This window comes from Peromyscus leucopus, chromosome 12 (assembly GCF_004664715.2).
Source record: "Peromyscus leucopus breed LL Stock chromosome 12, UCI_PerLeu_2.1, whole genome shotgun sequence".
NCBI lineage: Eukaryota > Metazoa > Chordata > Mammalia > Rodentia > Cricetidae > Peromyscus > Peromyscus leucopus.
The window spans coordinates 63,452,936-63,471,837 of NC_051073.1; the positions used below are offsets into that span (position 1 = coordinate 63,452,936).

Below are 18,902 nucleotides of genomic sequence, written 5' to 3' on the forward strand. Positions count from 1 at the left end.
ATGACGCAGCCCCTCCAGCTCCGCCCCCGTCCGCGCAAAGCCCCGCCCCCCCTCCCCCCCGGGCTTCCAACCCGCGCTCGGCCACCAACCTGATGGTTTTATTTAAAAGTTGCAAAATGAGCCAGGCGGTGGTGGCACATGCCTTTAATCCCAGCACTCGGGAGACAGAGGCAGGCAGATCTCTGTGAATTTGAGGCCAGCCTGGTCTACAGAGCAAGTTCCAGGACAGGCTCCAAAGCTACAGAGAAACCCTGTCTGGGGAGGGGGGGGGTTCCAAAATGTCTTCTATGACATTCAGAGGGGTAGTTGCTGGGGAAATACCCTGTTACAAGTTCCAGCGGAGACTAATTTTACTATTCAGATTTTGGTTCAGAACGTTCCTTCTTCAGCTAGACATAGTGGCACATTTGGGAGGTGGAGGCAGAAGGATCAGGGTGAATACAAGACCATCCCCAGCTCCATGGTAAGTGTGAGGCCAGCTTGAGCTGCATGAAACTCTATCTCAAAACAAGAGACAAAAACCTTATTCAGGGAGCCTAGAATGGTGTCCCTGGTTCTAACTCCCAAACCCCACTTTGCCTGACCATCCTTTGGAATGCCTCAGAGTGGCTTTCCTGTGTCCCTATGACATCTTTCAGCGGCTCCCATGGCTGTCCTCTAGCATTCAAACTACTTTGCCTGTGGGTAAGATTCTTCATGATCTGACTGGCTGGTTATGCCTTCCTCCTGGCACTGGCCAGCATGCTGAGGTCTGTAGAGAAAGACCACCAGCAGGGTACACAGCCCACACCAGCTCAGAGCTCACAGCCTCTTGATGAGTCCCTTGGCTCAACAGTTAACAGCTTAGATGTAAGATTGTAAAACAATCTTGGGTAGTGAACTTCTGCCCTCAGGGTTCTCCCATTGTATTTAAGACCTCCTCCCTCCTTCAATAAACGGCATTTGGCACTCACAAACACACACACACACACACACACAAAAAAAAAAAAAAAAAAAAAAAAAACCATCAGCAGCCCTGTCCCTGGCATGAGCCTTGCCCCCATAGACAAGCTTGAAACCTGACACCGTGGTGGTTTGAATGAGAACAGTTCCCATAGACTCGTATATTTGAATGTTTGGTCTGAAGTTGGAGAACTGTTTAGGAAGGATTAGGAGGAGGCATGGAACGGGAGGTGGGCTCTGAGGTTTCAAAAGCTCATGCCAGGCCTAGTCTCTTTCTCTCCGCCTCCAGACTTTCAGATAAGATACAAAACTCTCAGCTACTGCTCCAGCACCATGCCTGCCTGCCTGCTGCCATGGTGATCATGGACTCACTCTGTGTAACCGTAAGCCTCAGTAAACTATTACTTTATGAATTGCCTTGGTCATGGTGTGTCTTCACAACAGTAGAGAATAACTAAGACACCCCTCACCCCTCTTTGCTGGACTAACTCTCACAAATACCATCAGCTCAAAGCAACCAAAGCCTTCTTTAGGCTTTCTCTGGAGCTCACTGTTCCTCTGAGCAATCTGGCACCTGTGTTCAGTGCTAGCTTAGTTCTTACATATGATGTCATATGACAAATGGACCATCAGTCTAAGGGCAGGGCAGGGACCAAGGGCAAAGAGTTGGTCTTGGGCACCTGTGGATTGGGTTGACAGCATGTGCATCCGTGCAGGCATGCAGTGGGTACCCAGAATACGCTATCTGTTGAACTCTGCCGTATACTACTGCAAAGAGCCCTGGTCTGTTAGTCTGCTAGGGCCGCTCCAGCAGATTTCCTCAGTCTGGGTGGACTAGTCAACAGAAGTCTGTGGTTGTTGCCAGTTGAGACAAGTACTCTCTATTCAGCCAAGACTGGCCTTGGTGCATGATTCTCCTGCCTCAGGTTCCTGAGTGCTGGTCTTATAAGCATGAACCGCCATATCCATATTTTATGACATTTCAGTAAGCTAGAAATTGAAGATCAAGGTAACAGCAGATTCGATTTCTCTGGAGGCTTGTCTCTTCAGATTCCAGGTGGCTGACTTTTTTTTTTTTTTTTTTTTTGAGACAGGATTTCTCTATGTAGCACTGGAGTTTATCCTGGAACTCACTCTGTAGCCCAGGCTGGCCTCAGACTCAGAGATCTACCTGCCTCTGCCTCCCTAGTGCTGGGATTAAAGGCATGGCCACCACCGCCCAGCAGATGGTTGACTCTTGCTCAGTCCTTATGTAGCCTTTTCTTTGTTTTCATGTAACAAGTGAGAGCTAGGCCCCACCCCCACCCCCACACCATCCTCCTTCTCCTTCTCATCCTTTAAAAAAAAATGAGGCTAGTGGCTGAGAGATGGCTCAGTGATTAAGAACACAACCTGCTCTTCCAGAGGACTCAGGTTTCAATTCCCAGCACCCTCATGGTAGCTCACACCATCTGTAAGTCCAATTTCAAAGAATCTCACACCCTCATCTGGCCTCTGCAGATGCATGCAAGGACACAGACACACATACAGGCCAAACATCCATGTACACAATAAAATAAAACACACTTTAAATTAAAAATTACATTTATTTATTTGTGTCTGGGGTAGGAGTTGTATATGTGCCACAGTGTGTGTGTGTGTGTGTGTGTGTGTGTGTGTGTGTGTGTGTGTGTAGAGGTCAAAGGGCAATTTACAGGAGTCTGTTCTTCCACCACATAGGTTCTGGGGATTAAAGGTCAGGTCTTCAGGCTTAGCAGCAGGCATCTTCATCCAGTGAGTCACCTTCAGTGGTCCCTCATTTGAAATGGCTTAGGAAAGGTCAGCTTACCCTGAGCCCACATCTCTCTGGAGTCTCATCTTGCATGTAAACAAAGGATTCTCCTTCCTTCTGATAAAGGATGATCCAGGGCGTTTCATAGGTCAAAGGTTCCTTCTTCCCTGCTAGAAGAGGGACAGATGCAATGGAACCATTTCTCTAAGAACTGACACCTGTGTGATGTTTTACAATCAAAGGTTTCCTCCCTCCCTTCTGGAAAAGAGTCCACCTGCATCTGGTGGGACGTGATTGCAGCCTTCAGACTTTAAGAACCCTATCCTCGCTTCCCTACCAAGAGTTTTTCTGAGGCACTTGCCTGCTCTTAATCAGCAGCTAATAAAAGACCCAGTATACTCTTAATAGTCTTCATTGGCTTAATAAGCATGGTGATCTGTAACTTTCTTTCATGGAGTACTTCCGTCCGTCCGTCCGTCCGTCCGTCCATCCGTCTGTCCGTCCCTCCCTCCCTCTTCCAGTATTGGAGACTGAGCCCAGAACTCTGCTTCTGTTGTAACAGTAAGCTACATCCTTGGCTCTATTATTTTGAAACAGGGTCTCTCTAATTTGCCCAGAACTCCCCATCCTCCTGCCTCATCTTCCTGAGTCTATTTTGTTTGTTTGAGATAGGATCTCAATATGTAGCCTAGGCTGGTCTAGAACCGATGATCCTCCTGACTCCACCATGCCCAGTCTCTTGTTCTTCCTGCAAGGATGTCAATCCTACTGGATCAGGACCTCACCTTTATGACCTCATGTATCCTTGATTACCATGTAAGGCCCTGTCTCCAATACAGTCACATTGGTGATAAGGGTTCCCATCTATGATTCTGAGGAAATGCAATTCTGTCTATTACAGTGGTAAACTTGAATTTAGAATTTGAGGGTGTTTGCTTGGAACCTCCAGCTTGCTCCTGTGTGGTCTGAGAAGCCCCATCTCCTTCTCTCCAGACCCCACCCTCTCAGAGAATCTCCAATAAAGAAAAAGCACCAAAAAGTCCAGTTCTGCATTCTTGGCAGCCGTGACAACCCCTCCAATGAAGTTGCCAGCAGCCCAAGTCCCCACCTAAAGTGCTCAGCTTTTGACCATACTTGGACATAAACCCAGCTTGTGGCAGACACGTCATCACCCCTTACTTACAGGCTATATAACCTCCCTGCTTCAGTTCAGGTGCATGACTTCTCCGGCCTCGATCTCTGGAGAACTCACCCTGGAGTTTCTTTGCTCAAATAAACCTGTTCTTTTACTTTTTCAATTCAGCTTGATCTGACTTACTGCATCGGTGGAGAAACCTATTATCAGGGTTCATCAGGGGGTCACATAGTGGTGTGTCTGAGAGTCTCAGCTTCTCTATCTTAGTATGGGGTCAACCTTTATGGGGTTGTCAAGAGGCTGAAATGAAATCATTTTACGAGTTAAAAGTTTCCCCCTATACACTAGCAATGACCTCGTTGCTCTTTCTGTTACGGTGTCATCTTCAAAGTACACAGCATAATTTTCATTTTATTGCATCATTCCCCCTACGTGCAAGAAAGTGCTGGCGGCCTATAGGAAGGCCTCGAAGGGAGTTACCCCCTATTCTTGCAGAAAAGGTTGGAGGACGCATATAGTGAGAACACTGGTTCCTGAAAGGACATCCCTTACCTAGCATTTCTCACAGAAGCTGCAGAACAAGCCGAGGATGCTATTGATGAGATGGATGGCCACCAGGAGAAGCTGGAGGAGGCTGATACACAGGAGGGTGGAAAAGAAGGCCACGTGCCAAACCACAGCCTTAGAGGGCTCCAGGCAGACGGAGGTCCAGAGTGAGCGGTCATACAGATAATTCCTAGGCCCAAGAATAAGGGGGTCAGGGGTAGGGGAATAAACAAAAATACCCAATTAAGGAACTCCAATAGAAAACACAGGACTGGGGCTCCCCTGGCCCAGGTCAGGGGACTGTGCTTGTGAGGGTGACCATTACCTGTTGGGCAGGTCTTTGAAGGGATAACCAAATTTCCAAGCTTGTGTCTGATTGAAGGATGAGACATCGAACATGCAAAAGGGACCATCTTTCAAGGCTACTCCAGACGTGATAAAGCAAACCAAAGCCCCAAGAAGAGCCAGGCCACTTGACAACAGGGCGATGAGCATCTGTAGAGGAGGCAGGGGACAGAGCTCACACGGAGCTGTGGTCAGGGGGCTGGTGGGGTGGCATGACCCACTCTAACTTCTCTGGTGGCCAGGCATTCTCCCACCCTACATGGGGGAGGGGGTGCGGGGTGACACATCCCTTTAAAACATGTTCCAAGGGTGGCTGATGAGGTGCCTAAGAGGAAACTGTTGAGAAAGGCCAGAAAGAGGCAGACACAGGAATCTGCATCGCCTCACTGCACAGGGTCTTTGGACCTTCTAGCAGGTTGATATCTCCTTGCTAGTCTACTGATGACCTTGAACTCCTGATCCTCCCATCTCCACCTCCCAAAAGTTGGTGTTAAAAGGGGTGAGCCACAACACTCAGCTTGAGGTTATTTGAAAATCTATACTGATGCAGCTGTAATGAAGAGCAATTTGACTCTGGTCTTGTCATTATCTATAGAGTAGAAGAATCAGATTATAAACTGGTGGTTGGCTTATTTCTAATGGGGAGAAAAAAGTCTCTGTGTGTGTGTGTGTGTGTGTGTGTGTGTGTGTGTGTGTGTGTGTGTGTGTGTATGGGTACATGTACATGTACGTGGTTTGTTTTGTTCCTTGGTCGGTTGTTTCAGTGCTGAGAATTCACTCCAGTACCTCATGCATGGTGGGCAAATGCTCTGTCACTGAGCTGCACCCCAGCCCTCTAAGAAAATATTAAACTAACCAAGCACCAGCAGAGTGCTTCACACCTATGATCCCAGCACTGGGGAGATGAGGCAGGAGGATTACGAGTTCAAAGCTAACTCCAAACTACATAGTGAAATCCTGTCTCAAGAAAGCCCAAATGGGGGCTGGAGAAAGGATGCTCTTCAGAGGATCCGAGTTATGTTCACAACACCCACGTGACAGTGCACAACCAAAGCAACTCCAGTTCCAGTGCGCTGACACCCTCTTCTGGCCTCCACAGACACCAAGTACACACACGGCACACAAACATACAAACACACACAGCAGCCAAAACAGCATAAACACATGAAACCAAATAAGAAAAAGAAAAGAAAACCCCAAAATAACTAAGTAAATACATAAAAAAAAATAGCCAGGACATTTTCTGTCAATGATATATGATCACTGAATACTTAAATCCTATTCCTATTACTTCAGGATCAGAGAAAATGACAGCTTATCACACTTATGCAGACATCTGAGGTTCATTAGCCACTTCATCCTTGGCCCTAACCCTTCCTACAGATGAGCCTGGAAAACTAAGCCACTGCCAAGAGTTTGGGGTTGTTAAAAGACCGAGTTAGGGACTGACTTCAAGCCCGAAAGCTCAAATTGCCCCTTGAGCCCTCTGCCTCTAGGGTAGAGAGTGAGAGTCGTGTTAAAGGTGGGCACTGGTACTTACACGCAGACAGGGGGCGCTCTTACTGAAGTAGCCCGTCACGGAGATGAGAGTCGCTGCCACGAGAACCTGGAGAGCAGACAAGTGTGTTAAGAGGAGACCGAGTAGGGCTGGAGAGGTGGCCCAGTGGTTAAGAGCACTGGCTGCTCTTTCAGAGGACCCAGGTTTGGTTTCCAGCACACACACGGTGTCTTACAACCTCTGTCACTCTAGTTCCAGAGAATCTGATGCCCTCTTCTGGACTCTGAAGGTTCCTGCACCCACATGGTATACATACATACATACATACACACTTAGGGTCAAAATACCCACACACAAATAAATCTGGAAGAAGAGACTGGGTGATTTGCGTTTCCAGCTGCCATGCACAGCTGTTGAAATGGGCCCAGGCTGAACTTAGCCCATTTTGACTCTGTAGGTGCTAACACCCATCTAGCCTTCCTGGTTCCAAGATCCAGCAACCCATGACAAGTCCCCGTATTTCTTGGGCTGCTTATGGACCCAATGCCAATCTGTTGGAACACCCGACCACCACCACCTCCTAGTTCCATCCCTGAAAGAGGCTTTGGGAATTCGCACTCACAGAACCCAAGGTGCGTACGTACGTACCATGAAACCCCCTCCCCAGAGTCCCGAGCCCAGCATGGCATGCTTGCCGATGAGGCCCCTCGTCAGGTAGGTAACGTCCCAGCTAGGAAAGAGGAGTGCGATGTTGGCCCCAGCAGCAAACAGGGATGCAGTCCCGAGGCTCAGCCCGATGAAGCGGGAGCAGGTCCGTGAGCAGGCCGTCACACGGGAAAAGGACAGCATCCCAGAACGATGGGAGAGGTCACACCGAATGTGCTAGAAGACAGAATGCAGACGGCTTCTGTGAACAGGTCACATCAAGGACAGGTGAGGAGTTTTTGTTTGTTTGTTGTTTTTGTTTTTGTTTTGAGACAGGGTTTCATTGTGTAGCCCTGGCTGTCCTGGAACTCATTCTGTAGACCAGGCTGGCCTGTGCTCAGAGATTCATCTGCCTCTGCCTCCTGAGTGCTGGGTTAAAGGCATGAGTCATGACACCCAGCTATGCTGAGGAGCTTTTAAAACACACAGCCTTTCTAAGCCTTCCCCAACAATTAGAGTTATGCCCTCCATTTTCTGCCAAGCTTCAACCACACATATTGCCAGTCCATCATATTCTCTGTGTGTCCTATTATAACCAATGATTGTCTATTTTTCCTTTTGAAATTTTTATTATACTTTATTAATTTAGAGAGAGAGAAAGCGAGACTGTGTGTACGTGTGTGTGTGTGTGTGTGTGTGTGTGTGTGTGTGTTGTGTGTGTGTATGGGGCATTCCTGTGACACATCACATGTGAGGAGATCAGAGAATAACTCTCTTCTGTTTTTTTTTAAAGATTTATTTATGTATATGGATGTTTTGTGTGCATGTACATACATCTATCTGCACACCAGAAGAGGCCATCTGATCCTATGAGACTACTGTTATGGGTGGTTGTGAGTCACCTTATAGGTGCTGGGAATTGAACCTCTGAAAGAGCAGCCAGTGCTCTTAACCACTGAGCCATCCCTCCAGCCCCAGAGGAAATTTTTCTGTCTTCTTTTCTTTTTCTTTTTTGGTTTTTGAGACAGGGTTTCACTGTGTAGTTTTGGTACCTGTCCTGGCTCTCACTCTGTAGACCAGGCTGGCCTCGGACTCACAGAGATCTGCCTGGCTCTGCCTCCCAAGTGCAGGGATTGAAGGCGTGCACCACCAGCACCCAGCCCAGAGAACAATTTTCAAGAGTCCATTCTCTCCTTCCATCATGTGGGTCCCAGGGATTGAACTCAATTGTGAGGCTTGGTGACAAGCACCTTTACCTGCTGGGTCATCTCAACAGCCCAATGACTATTCCTATTCAATAAAACTTTTAAAGGTGCTGTCAAGATGCCCCTTCTCCACACTTCTAGCCAGTGGTATTCATTTGATGTTGTTGTTGTTGTTTGTTTTGAGACAGGGTAGGGTCTCACTATGTAACCTTGGTTGGTCTGGAACTCAGTATGTAGACCAAGCTCCCAAACTCAGATGTATCTTGCCTCTGCATCCCAAGTGCTAGGATCAAAGTTCTTATTTCTTGTCCAGTGTAATAAGAAAAAAAAAGCATAAACAGGAAACAACATTATTCAAAGATAATTTGGCTATATATGCAGAAAATCCTAATCAATCTATTAAGAATTACTTGAACTAATAGGTGAGTTTAGCAAGAACATAGAATAAAATATTAATACTGTATTCTATCCCCGAACACAGACAATGACAAGTTGACTTTTTTTTTTTTTTTTTTTTTTTTTTTTTTTTTTTTTTTTTGGTTTTTCAGGACAGGGTTTCTCTATGTAATAGTCCTGGCTGTCTTGGAACTCACTCTGTAGACCAGGCTGGCTTCGAATTCAGAGATCCACCTGCCTCTGTTTCGAGAATGCTGGGATTAAAGGCGTGCAAAGTTCAAGTTTTTCACTTAAAAGGTATTTGTAATGCACAAAAACAAAAATATCTATGGCTATATTTAATAATGTGTACAAGATGTGTATGATAAGAATTACAGAGCATTGTGGAGAAAAGGAAGACCTCAATGACCCAAGCCAGTGTGGCTGTGCATCTCTGTAGTCCAGCTATGTGGGAAGGGGAGGCAGAAGGAGGAAGACCACCTGAGCCCAGGAGTTCAATGCTAGCCTGGGGAAGGGAGAGAGGGAGAGACAGACTGGCTGACTACATGACCTTGCCATTGTTAGAGGTTTGTTTGTTTTTGTTTTGTTTTATTTGAGACAGGGTCTCACTATGTAGCCCTGGCTGACCTGGACTTCACTATGTAGATCAAGCTGGCCTCAAACTCACAGAGATCAGCTTGCCTCTGCCTTTGGGAGTGCATCATCAACAGCATCCAGCCTTGTTAGCATTTATAAATGTATATAACCCATTTGTTAACAGTTGCATGCCAGCTAAGCCTTTTTTCATTTTCAAAATCCTTTTCAAGCTGGTGTAATACATACTTTTCAGGAGTGGCTCTGTGCAACATTTATTGGTCTCCTGAAATTCTTTTAGCCCCCTTTGAAGATATCTTAAAAATTATCAACCTAAATGTAGCCATTATAAAACTATTAGTTATACTCCTTGTGACCTGCCTGTTTTTTCTTTATGGTTCTTAGTTGTTTTTTTGCAGAGCTGCCTGATTAAGTCGTGCTGGGATCAAGAAAAATGGACCTTGGTGGTTCGTGTTCCTGGAGTTGTATCCATGTCTGTGGATGCCCACACACTCAAGAAGAGAATTTGACATTGCTGCTGCTGTTGTTGCTGTTATAGCAGAGGCGGCCAACACTGCTATTGTTTCTGGGATTACCATTTCATAATTGCTTACTACAGCTAGCACAATGGAGACCCTGGCAGCAAAAGTAGCTACCACAGTTAGTTAATCTTTCATTCTATTGGACATGATAAATTTAATTCAATAGTTATATACATTTCGATTGGCTTTGAAAGTTATAAATGTATAAACTCAAGTTCCATTTGCTTTGGGATACCATCTTACAAGGACTCCAATTTGCAGTAAGGCTTGTTAAGGAAGGGAATGGCTCAATTGCCTTTATCCTACTGGCTATGGGTGTTTTAGGACTTCTGTTGGTCTTTTCTGTGTCGAACACACAGATTGCAAGCCCAGTGCCACTTTGAGATCTTTGGCAACAGCTCACACATGATTGAGCCTGTATGATAATGAGTATTCAGAGACGTGTAATGCCTGGGGGGCGTTCACCAACCTAAGACAGAGTGCCTGTGTGGCCTGGGCAGGCGTCTCCATGACGGGTAAGGTGACCTGCTGACGTCCCATGCAACCTAAGTCAGAAGATCATTTATTAGTTAAAGGGGGACCTGTAGGGCACTGGCCCCCGTTTTGGATAACTGTTGCCTTGCATGCTGACCTTGACCTTGATATCCTCCCTATGCTAATTCCCTCCCGGGTTTCACCCTCCTGAACGCTTAAGGGAAGTTCCTTGTCTGTGTATCCTGCATAATGGGCGTTAACAACTTAGATGCAAGATTGTAAAACATCTGTAGCAAACTTCTGCCCTCCACAGTTCTCCCATTGTGCTGTAAGCCTGTATTTAAGGCTCCTTCAATAAACAGCATTCCTCCCTCCTTCAATAAACAGCATTCGGCATTAAAAAAAAATGTATATAACTGTGGGTGAGGGTGAGAAGCAACTGGAAGGGTCCCACACTGCTGTGAGAACGTGATGGTTAATCCGCTCTGGAAACAGTGTGACACTGTCATGTGCCTAAACACCCACTTAACAAACCAACCAGTAATTCCTCTGCTTTATGAAAGTGCAGTGAAGACGCTTGCCCGCACAAGCGCTGATGCTTGAACGACCATAGTAGCTACTCATAAAAGCTAAAATTAGACATATGTCAATAACCCAAATGTCCATCAACAAAATATGTTTTATATGCATATAGGGGAACATTCAGCCATTTTAAAAAAAAGTCCTGATCCATGATACAGGTGGCTCACCCCTGGAATCCCAGTAACTTAGGAGGTTGAAACAAAAAGAACCTAAGAGTGAGGCCAGCCTGGGCTACACAGTGAGTTTCAGGACAGCCAGGACTACAAAGAGAGACCCTGCCTCAGCAGCCACAACAACCACCGAACACAAATCAGAAAAGGACCTCAAACAAACAAACTACAGCTTACGGTAAGGAGATGGCTTTCAGGGACAGCACTGAGGAAGCAAGCTCTTTCCTCAGTGGGTCCCCACAGTCCTTGGTGGCTTGGGATGCCTCTCAGTCCATGTTCCCCTACCCCCATGCATCTACCTTCCTGCTGCAGTTAATTCTGTTCTGTGTGGTGAGCAACTTTACCAAACCCTTTCACATTGAATAGAGTAGCGGGTTCCAAGTGAAAGGATGTCTGGGTCTTGCTAGAGGAGAGGGACATTTTAGGGGAGCTGGGGAGGTGGGCATGAAGAGCCCCTTACCCAGAGACACCAAGAACCTGGAGGGAAGGAAGTGGTGAGGAGCCAGGAAAGACGATGGAGGCCTCCTTTGGAAGCCCATGCACCAGATTCAGCTTCCCAGCTCCGGTCAGGCTCTGGCCCACGTCCAGCTATCGAGAGGCAAGGCCCTCTGGAAAGCGTTCCTTCCCACCGTGCTGGGGTTTGCTTTGTTTTTTTTTTCCCCCTTGTACTGAGTTCCTCATCATCTTGTGACTTAGGCAGGCTTCCCTCCCCAGACTATCTTGCCATTTAAGGGCAGTGCTCCGCTTGCGACATTAACCCACTGTCTCTCAGGGGACCGATTTTGTCAGGGCCCAGTAAGGACTGATATGTTACTGGCCATTCAGCACCTGCTCATAATCACCTGTGAGTGAGGTGTATCGAGACCCCCAGTTATCAAAATCAAACTCTCCTGTTTCTTCTCAGGAAAGTCACAGGAAGGGGTCGAAAATTACTGAGCCTGTGCCAGGCATGGTGGCACAGACCTGTTATAGCCCCAGACTTGAGAAATAGAGGCAAGAGTTCAAGGCTGCCCTCCACATAGTGAGTTTGACGCCAGCTGTGGCGCCATGTCTCAAAACTCCCAAGCCAAACACACAAGAAAAGACTCTCAGTTAATACTGAACTTCAGATAACCAACCAATGAATAATTCTTGAAGTCAGGCATGGTGGTGTACACCTGTTATCTCAGCTCCTTGTTATTGGAAGCAAGAGATCTGTAGTTCAAGGCTAGCCTTGGCTACATAGTATATTGGAGGCTAGCCTTGAGTCTAGGCTACATGAGCCTAGGCTCAAAACAAAAATAAAACAACACCAATTTAGACAAATAGAGGAAAATCTACAAACCTGAGCGTGGCCTTTTGGGTGAGTGGAATTCAGAGACCCTATAACTAAGAATGATGGGCTCCCAGTGTTTTGGTGAGTCCCACGCCAGATGTAAACAAGTGGAGAAAGATGTACTACATGTACAGTCAAGGAGAGCAAATGGGGTCTATGCATAGCGTACATAAGTACACATGTATGCTATGTACATATGAATGCTCAGTTAAGTCATTCCGAGCAAGCTCAAGGTAAGTCATAGCCTAAAATGAAAATCTAGACTTATTTTGGGGGGTGTACATATGTAGACTCGATGGGTCTCCAGGCATGCTCAGCTTGCAACATAAAATTTTAAGTTATAAGTAAAACAGCTCTCTGAACAGATGAAGATAGGTCTCTTCTGTACCCCAGAATCGAATCAATATTTATATGTATAATTTGGGTATCATTTGGTTTAAAAGGGCTTATTGGGAAATGTTATCACTTATACTATTTTCTTTTTCTTTTTTTTTTCCTTTTTTTTTTTTTTTTTTTTTTTTTTTTTTTTGGTTTTTCGAGACAGGGTTTCTCTGCGTAGCTTTGTGCCTTTCCTGGAGTTCACTTGGTAGCCCAGGCTGGCCTCGAACTCACAGAGATCTGCCTGGCTCTGCCTCCCGAGTGCTGGGATTAAAAGCGTGCGCCACCACCGCCTGGCTCATTTATACTATTTTCTACAGAGAAAATATTTTACTGTTTAAAATAACCCTGGACTTTTACGTTATAACCTGTTTTCATGTTCAGGCTATCTGAGTATTATTTCTCCTGCAGTTGTACATAAAATGTTTTTACATTAAAAAAAGATAAATACTATAGAATTGTATTACATGAAATATATAGAATATACAAATTCATAGAGACAGAAAGATTAGATGTTATCTCAAGACAGAGAAGAAAAAAATAGAGAACAAAGATTTCCTAAGTACAGAATCTCTGTTTTGTGTGTGGAAAAAACCCACAAATGGACAGTAGTATCAGGACATAATATCATGACTGTAATAAATCAATACAATTAATGTAATTAATGAATATCATAAATATAATTATTGAATGAATACTGTGAACGTAATCAATGAATATTACAAATGTAATTAATATCATGAGTGTAATTAATAAATATCATGAGTGTAATTAAAAAATAAACTTAAAAAAAATTTAAGTTAAACTGGAGGAAAAGGATACCTCCAGGAGAATTAACCCAAGAGTCTGCCCCTGAAGATGCCAGCTTTGCTTAGTCACTACTGACCCTCGGCTGGCCTGCCCATCGGACTCTGCAGTAAGAACAAGGAGGCCCCACTCTGTCTGAAGAAGGGGTTTTGACTTTCACTTCCTCTCCATGACCTTTCATAGAAATCACAGCACTCTGAGAAATCCTTCCAAAGACGTGAGTCAGGAGATTAGCAAAGAGGCTGGCTCGTTTTCATGTGAGTAGAGGCAGGCAGGATCAGAAGATCAAATTTGGGTTGGTTTGGTTTTGAGACAGGGTCTCTTGTAGCCCAGGCTGGCCTTGAATTTCTGCTTTCTGCCTCCACCTCCCAAGTGCTGGGACCTCAGGCATGCACCATCATGTAGAGGAGGCTGGGTGAACCAATCAAACACCAGCGACTGTCTGGGCACAGGAGCAATTGTCTCGGAGAGCACACATTCTGTGTCTGTTTCCCTGTTTCCACCCGTCTCTTCCTTCCTCAGTTGACAGTAATCAAATGCCCAGTCTTTGCCCGGCACCTATAGAGACAATGGTGGCAAACACACAGTTCCTTTCCTTGAGGACTATAAAGCTAAGAGGAACGGGGCATAAAGCAGGGAGAATGAAGTGTGGTAAGGGCAGGAGCTCACACAGGACCGCTTAACCCTTGCCTGCAAGACAAGGCCTCCGGGAAGAAGTGCTGTCACGGAGAAACTTGACTGTAGAGGAGACAGACGCTGGACGGGAAGGGTATTCTAGGCAGGTACAGAGGCCTGAAGTTCACTAGGAGACTGTTCTAACAGTCTCTAGACGGCCCGGAGTCCCACAGCGGTGAAGCGGCAGAGCCAGGACCCTGCACTGCAAGACAGGCGCTCTTAACCGCTGGGTCCTGCTGGCCTTGGACGCGTTCATCTCGGCTTACCTGTGTCTGAAGCAAGAGTCAGGATGGAGACCAGGAAAGTGGAGGACGCTCTGTTCAAAGTGGGCCCTGGCTCCTGCAGCCCCGGCTTTCTCCCAGGCTTGCAGGCTCCGGAAGGTTCTGTATATGTAGAGGTCGCCCCGGGGAATTCATGTGTGAGTGGGTGTGTGTGTGTGTGTGTGTGTGTGTGCACAGCTGCCCACGGCCGCCATGGGAGGACCATTTTGTCACAGGCGAACCCTGTGCTCGTGACCCTCTCTCTGCTCATCTTCATGTGATCCCAAGGAAGGAAACGAGGCATGGCTGCATGAGCTCAGTGGTCTCAGTGAGTCACGGGGCTCCCTCAGCTCCGCCACCAGCGCCCTGTCCCCACACCCACGGCCCCACCCTGCTGTATCATCCTGGCTTGTAGAATCTGGACTCTGGGGGAGTAACACTGAGCACAGCCCACCCTTTCTTCCGTCTCGACCCTTACTTGGCCTCACAGGGCTGTTCTTCTTCCTTTTGTGTTCAAGCACCAGGCACCGCCCTCTGGTATCACAGTCACAACAAACGTAGTAAGTATGCTACCCTGTGGTGGTAGCTCCAGACCTGCCCCCAGCCGCCACCGGATGGGGAAGCTCCCTGCCATCCTCAGGAGACAGAAGGGGAAGCAGGAACCCTGTCCCCAAAGCAACATATAACAAAAGCGAAAATAAAACAAATAGCTTAGAAAATTTCCGTGGCATATTAACCGTAATGATGACAACTAATATCCAAGAATTATTGTCTTTTTTTTTTCTTTCTAGAAACCATACAGGTAAAACATTTTTCCTTAATTAACTTTCTCATACTCAGCAGGGATAATCACGGGAGGCAGAATGCTCTATATTTGGTTTTTGGTTGTAGTGGCTAGCTTAAGAATTTTTAGAAAAGAGAGCTAAGCTCACAAATTCTGGAAAAGGGGTGGGGGGAACACATCTCTTCTAAAATTAATGTAATTATGTAATATGTATGGGAGTTTTGTTTGCACACACGTCTGTGTGTGCCTGGTACTTGCTGAGACTAGAGGGCACTGGATCCCAAAACTGGAGTTATGAGCTACCACGTGGTTACCATAAATCAAACCCAGGCCCCCTGGAAGACCAGCCAGTGCTCTTGACGCTTCCAACCACCTCCTGACGCCCAACCACAGACATTTTAATCACTCAAATGGCCTTGTAGAATGTTTTCTGGGAGCTTCAGTTCACATAACTGGTCCTAGAGCAGTGGTTCTCAATGGGTGGGTCGCGACCCCTTTGTGGTTGAACAACCTTTTCTCAGAGGTTGCAGCAGAAAATGCAGATATTTACATTATGATTCATAAAAGCAGCAAAATTACAGTTATGAAGTAGCAACAAAAGTAATTTTATGGTTGGGGGTCACCATAACATGAGGTATTGAAGGGTCGCAGCCTTAGGAAAGTTGAGAACCACTGTTCTAGAGGGTGAAGGTTGTATCTTACCTGATCTGAATACACTGAACTCAGCATGATAGAAGTTCAAGAATCATTTTACTAATGAGTTAATTCATGTACCAGACAAAGTAACACACACACAGTCTCTGCCCAGAATTTACTTCTGTTGATGAAACCAACATCATAACCAACATTATTCATACTGAATAAGTGCAATAAGGATGCAGTATCTGAATAAGTGCATCCTAGGCATGCAGTACCTGTGGAGGCCAGAAGAGGGTGTCAAATCCCTTTGGAACTGGGGTTACAGGTGGCGGCCAGCTGCCTGTTAGGGATGCTGGGAACCAAACCCCAGTCCTGTGGAAGAGCCGAGAGTGCTCATGACTGCTGAGCCATCTCTCCAGCTCTAGTTAAAGTCTTTTATTATTTTACTTATATAGTTAATTAGATTTGTTTTGAGACAGGGTCTCACTGTATAGCTCTGGCTGTCCTGGAGCTTGCTGTGTAGACCAGGCTGGCCTCAAACTCACATAGATCTGCCTGCTTCTGCTGCCCAAGGGTTGGGGTTAAGGGTGTATGCCACCACTCCCCATGGGGGTCTCTACAAACACCAGGGTCAGCAGAATAACGATCCATGTGAGGCAAGAAGGAAATCCAGTTCAACATGACTTAGCTGGTGTTGGCTCAAACTCCTAGAGTCTGATGCTGTGCAGTTTATAATAGGCATATTGAATGCAGCACAATTTGGAAAAAAGTTTTCTGATGTAACACAATCCTCTGTGCACAAGTGTGCACAAGGAAGCATAATCACCTTCTCAATTACCTTCATAATTACTCTTCTCAAAGTTCATGTCACTTCTTCCATGAAGATGGGTTCTTGAAATAGGCTATACATATCTTTTTTTAATAATTTATTTTTATTTTATGTGCATGTATGTCTGTGTGAGGGTGTTGGATCCCCTGGAACTGGAGTTACAGACAGTTGTGAGCTGCCATGTGGGTGCTGGAAACTGAACCTGGGTCCTCTGGAAGAGCAGTCAGTGCTCTTAACCACTGAGCCATCTCTCCAGCTAAACATATCCAGCTTAAGAGCCCAAGGGAAGATCTGATGTGGTCTCTGTCATACAGATAGTGTAGAGATCATCTAGGCTATTAGCAACCTCCAGTCCCAGTTGAGGGAACCCCTGGCCATACAGATAAACAAAGGTCACCTAACCTATTAGCCGCCCCCTGTCCCTGGTTGTGGGAGGTTGGTATGGCCTGGTCGTACAGATAGCACAGACACCAGGCTATTAACCACCTCCATTCCCAGGGTTTTGGGTGGAAAAACAGGTTATCTGTCTTTCCTGTTGAAGAGACAATTCTGCATGTTTAACATTCCCGATTTCCCTAGTGCTAACCTGTGAGCACAAGGGTCTTGTGTTCCCAACAACTTCCAACTGAGTCTTTTAGATTGTATACAAGCTGGGTTTTGTTCTTCCTTGCCCTGGTACTCACCATGTTTCCCAGGTGGTCTTGAAGCAGGGCAACTTCCTGCTTCAGTCTCTTCTGTGTTGGGATTAAGGTGTGCTCCACCATGCCCAGCCTTAGGTAGGCATGTTTATCTATGTAAATGTGCACATGCCTACAGAAATTTTCAATTAAATAGAATCTAAGCTGGGTATGAATGATAGTATGTCTCTGGCACACAAGAGGCTCTCTGAGGTGGAAGGACCACCAGCCTGAACAACACAGTGAGATGATCACTCAAAAGCTAAATATGGCTTAGTTTTCATTTCACTGTAAGGGACAATAATTTAGAGCTTAAGTGAATTGCCCATCTTCCCAGAAATTGGAAATTCAATAGAGATACCAGTCTGAGTATAACCATCCTGGCAAGAATGAAAGCATTCCCCACCCCTGCCCCCTCATCCCTCCCACCCTCCCCACCCCCGCCTTGCCCCCAAGACAGTTCCTCTGTGTAGCCCTGGCTGTCCTGGATCTCACTCTGTAGACCAGGCTGGCCTTGAACTCACAGAGAGCCACCTACCTCTGCCTCCTGAGTGCTGGGATTAAAGGTGTGGGCCGCTATCCAGCTAGAATGAGAACATCGTAAGGAGGCACTGTGCCCCAGCCCTGGCTGTCAGACTGTTGAAACAATGGACCGAAGAAGTCATTATTTCCCCCAAGAATCTCATGCTGAAATGAGGAAAAGCCTGAAGCCTGGTTCAGCTAGATGAAGAATTTATCTCTGGGAAAGATTTTATACAGTTCTCACAACTTTTCCGACCACTTGCAGAAGTGGCTGGAACAGAAACAAGAACCCTTGACTGCGACTGCTTAGCCACGCTCACTTCCTTCCCTCTCCTGAAACCTAAATCTCACCTTGGGATGCAGAAGAGGGTCTTGGGGGTGGGATGGGGTCGGTGCGCCTCTTCTCTTCCTAATATTGCCACATTGACCATATTTCCCTGCTTTGCTTTTTACTAGTACTTCATCCCATTAATGATGATGAGTGCCAAGCCTGGCTTGTTAGGGCTGTTATAAGAACGACCCCACACGCCCTTGATCCCAGCACTCAAGAGGCAGATCTCTGAGGCCAGCCTGGTCTACATGGAGAATGTCAGGTCAACCAGGGCTGTGTGTGTGTGTGTGTGTGTGTGTGTGTGTGTGTGTGTGTGTGTATGAGAGAGAGAGAGAGAGAGAGAGAGAGAGAGAGAGAGAGAGAGAGAGAGAGAGAGAGAGAGAGAGAGAGAGAACCCTCTAATTTACACGTAAGCTGGGCCGGAGAGATGGTTCAGTGGTAAAGGCTGATTACTGCTCTTCCAGAAAACCTGAGCTCAGTTCCCCAGCACCCATGTCAGGCACCTTTAACTCAACCTCTAGAGGATCCATTCACTCTTCTGCTCTTCATGGGCATTCTACACAGTCATACATACACACACACACACACACACACTCACCTGTGTATATATATACATATACATATATATGTTTGGTTTTTTTTCCTCCCAGAGCTGAGGACTGAATATACACACACACACACACACACATATATATACACATACTACAAATTTAAAACCAAACACACAAATTAATTTACTGGACAAGTCCAAAGTATGCAAAAGAACTCCGTTAGCTTCATCCTGCAGATAAGGAGATCCCAGGCCAGTGGGGTATGGCCTGCTCCAAGCTGACAGTGAAGTAAGGCTGACAAAAGCGATCC

The 18,902-nt window shown here is 46.2% G+C and overlaps 1 protein-coding gene across 1 annotated transcript; it reads right to left on the bottom strand.

Annotated features, from left to right (window-relative positions):
• Window positions 1–2,627: 2,627 nt before the first annotated feature.
• Window positions 2,628–14,881, bottom strand: Tm4sf19 (transmembrane 4 L six family member 19). The gene is made up of 6 exons (XM_028894105.2): window positions 14,266–14,881; window positions 6,886–7,119; window positions 6,280–6,345; window positions 4,720–4,889; window positions 4,401–4,584; window positions 2,628–2,883 (listed from the first exon to the last, which is right to left on the bottom strand). Exons 2-5 carry the CDS (start codon window positions 7,084–7,086, stop codon window positions 4,401–4,403), a joined length of 621 nt encoding a protein of 206 aa, XP_028749938.1. The 5' UTR covers window positions 7,087–7,119; window positions 14,266–14,881; the 3' UTR covers window positions 2,628–2,883.
• Window positions 14,882–18,902: the final 4,021 nt, after the last annotated feature.